The sequence below is a fragment of the Wolffia australiana genome, chromosome 8, assembly GCF_029677425.1.
Source record: "Wolffia australiana isolate 7733 chromosome 8, ASM2967742v1".
NCBI lineage: Eukaryota > Viridiplantae > Streptophyta > Magnoliopsida > Alismatales > Araceae > Wolffia > Wolffia australiana.
The window spans coordinates 11,316,165-11,324,025 of NC_135842.1; the positions used below are offsets into that span (position 1 = coordinate 11,316,165).

At 39.5% G+C, this 7,861-nt stretch overlaps 1 protein-coding gene across 1 annotated transcript; it reads right to left on the reverse strand.

The window, feature by feature from the left end:
- Positions 1 to 2,065: 2,065 nt before the first annotated feature.
- On the reverse strand, positions 2,066 to 7,609 carry LOC144706626 (TCP-1/cpn60 chaperonin family protein). The gene is made up of 13 exons (XM_078579622.1): positions 7,275 to 7,609; positions 6,908 to 7,170; positions 6,622 to 6,768; positions 6,379 to 6,540; positions 5,669 to 5,746; positions 5,063 to 5,196; positions 4,685 to 4,757; positions 4,522 to 4,599; positions 4,318 to 4,440; positions 4,131 to 4,225; positions 3,432 to 3,641; positions 3,261 to 3,318; positions 2,066 to 2,268 (listed from the first exon to the last, which is right to left on the reverse strand). Exons 1-13 carry the CDS (start codon positions 7,420 to 7,422, stop codon positions 2,203 to 2,205), a joined length of 1,635 nt encoding a protein of 544 aa, XP_078435748.1. The 5' UTR covers positions 7,423 to 7,609; the 3' UTR covers positions 2,066 to 2,202.
- Positions 7,610 to 7,861: the final 252 nt, after the last annotated feature.

Here is a 7,861-nt window from a genome sequence, read left to right on the forward strand (position 1 = left end):
TTTTCTTGAGGGACTTTTGGTAGAGCTGTTGGCACTAGTATTACCACAAAAGAGGAAGAATTTCATTTAAAGACTCCCCATTATAATCAAAGTGTTCCTTAGCCTAAATGTAGTGAGCACATTATAGTCCATAAGATATGTTTTCTGCTTTGCATATGAGAATAAAGCAATAGAATGTTACTTTTCAAAATACGTAGGAGATTTGATGCATCCGACATGGAATGTACTTGTCCAACTTGTGGTTGTCATTTCTACTTTTAATCATGATCTGTTACCGATCTAGTAGAGGATTGAGAAAATTCTGCTTATATAGAGGAATGTTGAACTCTTGGACTGCTTGATAAAGGTTTAACTTAGTATTTGGACTTATTGGAGTTACTTTAGCTTCGCAATCCTTCGCTTTAATTTTGTTCCACTTTTTTTTTGTTAATTATTCCTGTCATCTGAAAATGATATTTTTCTTTTAGATAATCTGAAGCCCCATAAAGGGGAAAGGTATTCTCACAATTTGGGATTCATAGCATTCACAGTTTTTTTGCTATCCTTTTGTCCGACAAAGAAGTGTCAACACTACCTTGTTCATAATCATTGGAAGTATTTTACATCTCATTTCATATCATGTGTTCTCTTTTAAGGCCTTGCAACCAATCTATTTGAGATTTAATCTCTTCCTTAATATCTCTATCTGAGGAATGCATTTGTCATCTATATTTTGAAGACTCTCAAACTACGCCATAACGCCATCTGGGAGGTGTGATTCTCTCTCGGTTTTCTATTTATGTAATGGAGTTGTTGTGTTGAAGCCTTGCAGCTTAAAGTCAGCTTAAGGGAGCCTTGTTAAAATTGGATCTCCTTCTGTTTTCAGTTAATTGTCTCCTCCAGATATTCTACCCCCTTGAAGTTCAGAATGAGAAAATCATCAATATTATAATGCCTTGTGGAATCAAAGAGACCTCCAAGTATGTACCTACTCCATTACAAGCTTCATCATTGTAAGACTCATGTCTTGTCTATCAATTCAACAATTTTAACAGTGAACTTTGTACCTGGTTTCAGTTACTGTGTACCTGATTTCTCCATGAACTTTTAGTATGAGTACATCTTTCTAATATCAGCCATTATCAAGACATTTTTTCAGTACCATGCATTTATGTAAGATACTTTTTTGTTCATTTATGGGTTGAAAAATGTTATTTTCTTGAATTTTTAGGCCTAGAACTCAGCTTCAGCCAATCATATTTGACTTTGTGGCTCAGTCTGACAACTGTTAAACACGGTCCCCAAGTTGTATTTCTTTCACCTCATTAATTCTTTTGAGTAAATTCCAAGAGAAATATTAATTCCTCCACCTCATCGAGCTAAATTCATTGTATTCCCTAGATTATTCAGCCTAAGATACTTCATGAAGATTAATTAGAGAGTGGACTCTTCTAAATCTTCAAAAGAAGCAGTCATCAGTTTACAATAACCTGAAGTTGAATTTCATTCCATTGGAAGACTCTGAGTGACCTTGTCTTGAGCTACTGCCCTCTACCTATTAGGTCTTCTAAGATAGGTTTCCATGGACTGGTTCCAATCACAGTGCCATGAATCAATTTGATGGCAGTGAGAGCTTCTTTTGATATTGTATGAAAAGAGAAACTAGAAGGAATATGGATCAAACTCAGAGAGAAGATGAGTATTCTCCCTTGAAGGAATATGATCATCCTTGAATTCTCCTTTCTACTGAGGTCACTGGAGCTTCAAGAATGTACTCTTCCCTTGAGACTTTGCCCAATTAAACAGATTAAATTACCCTGCTCTCCAAAGGATAACAGCTACCAATAGGACTCTCATCTTTCAGAAACCTATCCTTCTCCCTATAAAAAAAAAAATTGGAAGACTAGTACAAATAACTAACACACCATTTTCTTTTCCAAAAGACAACTAAATTAGCTACAACTAGGACTAATTCTTAAGAAGGGTGGATGAACTTTGCTCTCAAACCAGTTATGGGCTTCTCTCATCTTTCAGTGGTAAATTCCCTCTCTCTCTCACTCCCCCACTTTCTAAAGAAGCAAAGAAATTGGGGAGAGTCGACTGAAATTTCAAGGACTTTTAAAGAAGTCGCAAATGGCGTCACAAGGGATCCAAAAACACATCGACGAACGAGCAACGTACATCGTGGCTGCCGCAAGCCGTCGAGTCGGATCAACCAACAGGTCAGTCCTCATCCATACCGGCTGCCGCGTCTCTCTTTGGGCCTCCCGCCGGCTTTGCCATTATAATCTGCTCCACCGTTGCACAAGAATAAGCTATATTTTTTTTCTTCAAAAATAAAAATATGCCTAAAACAAACTTGTTGGAGTGGAGTATTTTTATGCTTAGGGAGAGTGGGGGCAGGCCGATGGTGGTGGGGTAAACAGAGAAGAGGATCAAGTGAACAAAATAGTTTGATTGACGGACAGAAGCCAAAGAGAAAGGCTAACAGAGGTGGGGAGAGAAAAATGTTGAAAATATAAGATAATTTTTGGAAGGCTAGAACGAAAACCGAGGAGACACAGAAAGATAGAGAGAGAGAGAGAGAGAGTCTTGCTGAAGCAAAAGACTGAAATTTTAAGAGACTAAAAACGATCGGTGGACAAGGACAGAAAGAGAAAAGAAAAACTTTGATTTGAAGAAAGATAGAAAGAGATAAAGATTGGAGCAACCATATTTCACAGATGAATGAAAGAAAAGAAAGATGCAAAGAAAGTCAGATAGAAAGAGACGCTGAGACGATCTAAAATACTTCTTAGATTGCTAAACGATAGAGTGAGAGAAGATCAGAGGAGATGGTTAAAAGAAAAGAGAAAAGCACAGAAAGATAAAGATAAAGACAGAGAAGCTGCCCAGAGCAAAAACACTTAGATTGCTAAAAGAAAAATCAGAAGCATAGGCAAAGAGAGATGGAGACAAAGAAAAGCTGACCAGAGCAAAAACACTTAGATTGCTAAAAGAAAAGCCAAGGAAGATAGAGACAGAGACAAAGAGACGCACAGAAAGATAGAGAGAGACATAGAGAAGCAGATCAGAGCAAAAACAATTAGCAAAAGGAAAAGATAGAGAGAGAGAGAGAAGCTGTTCAGAGCAGAAAAACTTCCCAGAAGGCTTAAAAACAAAGAAAGAAACATAGAAAGATGTGTATAGAGAGCAAAGCTTGTTAGAGAAAATATATTTCTCCGAAGGCTAAAGGAAAAGAAAGATGAACCGAATGGATACAAGGCTGGGCAGAAGCTGACCTGGTCAACTCGAAGGACGGTGCACGCTGCATCTGCAGCATACTTGAGGGCATAAAACCTGCATGGATATGAAACAAATATTAAATCTTTTATTCATACTCACACATTGTTCAATCTTCAATTACAAAAGACAAAAGAATGAAGATTGATTTAACGAATCATTTCTCTTACTTTGTGACGTAGAGGTCCCAGACCTTCATGGCAGAAGCCTCCTTGCAAATTCCCTCATCGAGGTCAATACCCACGCCAGACTTCCCAGCAGCGTGATCAGCGTACAACGATGATATGATCTCCACTGCATTTAGCCCCGCATTCTCCGCCAGCGTTTTGGGGACAAGTTCAAAACTCTCCGCAAATTTTGCGATCGCATACTGGTCCAACCTAAGCAATCCACAACACCGAATGAAATTTGCACTCTAAACAATAAGCCAACTAGATTACATCAGTTTTTAATTGGAATGGATGGAAATTACGATAAAATCCACTAATTAAATCGATGATAAGTCACTTTTTGCAATCAAAATTCGTCCCCACCACATTAAACGAATCTTTCCCAAGAACTGATGCAAGTTAAGATGAGCAATTATTAATCAAATCTAAAATGTGTCCGTTGGAGAGAATTTACAATCGAAACTTGTACTCACTTTATAATCTTATTATTTACTTCAAAATGGAGAAATTTGCAGAAGAGTATTTTCAAAAATTCCTAGAAATAACTCCACTTTGTCTCCTCTTGTTAGAATTGGCAACCACAAGCATATAGATGAATTTTGTCACAAAACCCTTGAGAAAATCCTATCCAACTGCATTTCATTCATCTTTGACCCGACTTGAAAGCTAACGATAAAATGGAGAGAAAAATAAAGTTACCCTGTTTCTCTCTGGGAAAACTCTTTCAGCCTTTGTGCCAACTCTATTTCAGTAGCAGCAGCGCCAGGAACAATGCGGCTGTCTCTGCACATAGCCTGATAAAAAAGAATAGTCCTTTAAAAAGTCTACGCAGAAAAAATACCACCGATTCCTAATTTTTGAAATGCAAGTGACCGGAGAGAGAAACCTTGTAGACATTGACACCATCGTCAACTGCCCTCTCCAGATCATCCAGTATACTATCAGTACTAGCACGTAATACAACAGTGGACACTGAGTTACCACCCTCTTCATTCTTCACCACCGTGACCTGTTATGTTCCAAGGGTAACCAGTAAAAATTTGAGAGGATAACAGAAAAAACCTCGAGAGAAATCGTACGTAGAATATACCCGAGTTCCACCGATTTCCTCCACGGAAATTGAGTCTGCATATCCTAACTCGTCTGGATTCGGTTGGCTAAGTTTCAGCTGGTTTCATTTTGTGTGCTTGGTCAGAGAGAGGAAGCGGTATTGTAGTAAATTAAGAAGCCTAAAAGAGAATGAGAGAGATTACAAGCGCAACAGCACCAGTTGTCCGACAAAATCTTCGAAGCTCAAACTTCGAACTGATTTTCAACACCATGAGCCTGTAAAAAAACAATGCCACCCGTGTAAGCTTCACTTTAAATTGTTGATCGATCTAACCGGCTTAACTATCGACATTTTTTTCTTGCCACATTAGCAAAGATTAAACAATGAGAAGCAGACATAAGGAAACAATAATGCATGATAGTCTGTGATCAGACAGATCTCGTGCACGCGAATCACACTTAAACGATGGCAGAAACTGGGATACTCATCAGCGTAGGTATTTCAACAATGAGGCAATAAAAATTGACATCTAAGTATTTCATAGCATCAACACAAAGACGCAAAACAGGCATTAGCTCACTTGTAACGCTCACAGAAGTGCAAAGCCATCTCTCCAACTGCCCCCCCGCTGACAACAACTTTGGCACCAGATTCAGCAACGGCCCTGATGAGTTCCTCTACTTTAGCTTCCTCTGTCTTTGAATAGTTCTCCAGCTGAAAAGATGTACATTACATGGATTTAAAAAAACATCATTAGGTAACACTCATTATCTCACTTCCATATAATAAATCAGAAAAAGTAGATCGCGCAGTCACTAGAAAGAGGCCAAATCAAGCAGCCAAGATACAAAAGACCTTAAGTGATAAATACAAGATTTTTCAACGTTGATCATTATCATTTTGAATAATGCATACACTTTGCTGTGATCCTGAAGATTTGCGATGCATATAATGAGACAATTCAATGAAGTAAATAGAAACGAGATGCATGGAAACTTTGACAGAAATCAAAGGAAAAAGGGAATCATTTCTAATTATCTCCGATGCCAGGAATAATTATCACGTTTGAGAAACTTTCTTCGGTGGAATAGGTCCCGATTCTAAAAGGGCATAACACACGGAAATTAGTGATTCAATCGGGGGTCCAAATAGAAGATAAAGGTTAAAGAATGAAATTGAACCACACCTGCTCGGCACTCTGAATAAGCACGGTCCCCTTGGTTTCTGTTGCAGATGTGTCCACACCACTAACAAAGACAGCAACCTGATAGAACCACCGGTTAAAGCTCCTTTAACTGATAATTAATCCATAATTTTAACCAGAATATTATCCTCAAGAAAGATTGACAACAGAAAAAAAGTTGAAACTAAACTTTCTGGCACCAGATGGGAAGGTTTGGGATCTTGTAATCAAACATAGATCATAAAAGTATGATTCCCAATTTCTTTAAAGCTCTTCATCTCTCCAGGTTATTTTACAGAAATAGTACTAAGCTAAATAAGAATCTTGACTGCTATCCCATCGCCATGAATATTTAAAACCCCAAACAAGGTATTAACTGAAAAATCCAGAACACTCGAAGCAATTTAACTAATATCGGGCCCCAGAAACACTGCAAAAAGAAGCCCATCTCCACGGATACGGAACCCCTAACCTGAGCCTTATCATCAGCGACTCAACAAAGCCCTTGATCTCATGCAATTTTTTGTTCATGTCAATCACATGAATGCTATACTGAGCACAAAAACAACTTAGTATTTGCATTTTATTCATGTCAATCCATGTCGATTGGTCTTATGCATTTCTTTTTTCATAAAAAAAATGAGCACAAAAATAACTGAATGGGACAATTAAAGGTAAAGTGACACAATCATACGGAAGACAAAATTACCAACCTTAGCCTTCTCAATCTTCTTGATGCTTCCAACGGAATCATGTTTCAAAACCATGCCGCGGACAATTCGGCAGTCATGAAGGCCACCCCCAACCAACTTCGCAACCCTAACATTATCAACATTGAAATTCACAGGATTCTTGGGGCAGACTTGGATACAAGCCTGAGAGATCATGAAAAAAGGGGTAAGCTTGATTGAAATATGCGATCAAGGGTTCAACAGAAGAAATATGTAATTACATACATCCGCAATGAGAGGACACAATATATCTTCCTGCCCATACTGCTTGCTGGCAACAGCAGCTTTCATCCGTAGAGCTACTTCATCCTTGTTCCTCACATCCATACTCTCCGAACCCTTCTCCACCAACTCTTCCAAAACCTCAATCGTCTACAATTTCAATCAAACAATCAGGAAGAAAAACCCAAAAAGGAAAACCGATGTTGATTCCTCCATTTCGAAAATGAACAAAAAAATATTTTGTTTATCGAGAACAGATCTGATTGGCCTAATTTCATAAAAATCAAACCTTGTTGATCCCTTTAGTGTACCCACTGATGATCTCACTAGGATGGAGACCTGTTCTGATCAGCTCAGCAGCATGATGAAGAAGCTCTCCGCCAAAGGAGATCGCAAGATTGGCGCCATCGCCAATCTCCTCCTGCTGAGCCTTGCCAGCAAGCACTAAAATCTTCGCCGCCGGATGCTGCACTTCAAGTTCGTTCACGATCGTGGCAGCATCACTCGTCACGAACAACTTATCCAGATGGTTAATCACCATCTTATTCATTCCTGGATACCCCAATCAACCGTGCAAGGGCCAATTAATCCACTAAAACGAGCAAAAAAAATACAAAAAAACAAGATGCGTTTAAGAGGAGCTCAAGATCAAATACCATTGGGTCCAAGAGAGGTGCGGGTGATGTGAGAGAGCTCCTGGCAGGCGTCGATGTTCTTGAGCACGGCTTCTTCCAAGCCTGAGAGGAGACGGTGGCCCTCTTTGAGCATCGATTGGAGGCCATACGGCTGCATGTTGAACACCATTTTTCCACCGCCTTCCTCTGCTGCGGATGCTGAAGACGATCGAGAGTAGGGATTCTGCGAAGAACGATCGACTCTTCGATCTGGGGATGCGAAGATAGAGGAAGAAGGGCTTCAAGCAGAGTGGAAAACAGAAACCCTAAATGAAAACCCTAAGACGATCTCCCAAGTTTCCTCGCAAGATGGAAGACGATTATTCTAATGGGCCGGACTGAATAATAGCTTGCGCTCGGCCCATATATGCAAGACTCGTGACGGATGACGATGACGGATGACGGGTGACATATACCTGATTGTCGGTGACTGATGACGGATGACGGATACTGGTGGTTGATGATGGAGTGTATAGTATGGATTATGGATGTCGATGACTGATGACGGATACTGGTGGTTGATGATGGAGAATGTAGTATGGATTATGGATGACGATGACTCATGACGA

What these genes read in the sequence shown, in the direction of transcription:
- LOC144706626 (XM_078579622.1), bottom strand. Translation starts at nt 7,422, where the DNA reads ATGGTGTTCAACATGCAGCCGTATGGCCTCCAATCGATGCTCAAAGAG. An exon ending in AGGAAATCGGTGGAACTCGG is followed by an intron (nt 4,441 to 4,521) that starts GTATATTCTACG and finishes GGAACATAACAG; the next exon opens with GTCACGGTGGTGAAGAATGA. An exon ending in TGGGACCTCTACGTCACAAA is followed by an intron (nt 3,319 to 3,431) that starts GTAAGAGAAATG and finishes ATATCCATGCAG; the next exon opens with GTTTTATGCCCTCAAGTATG.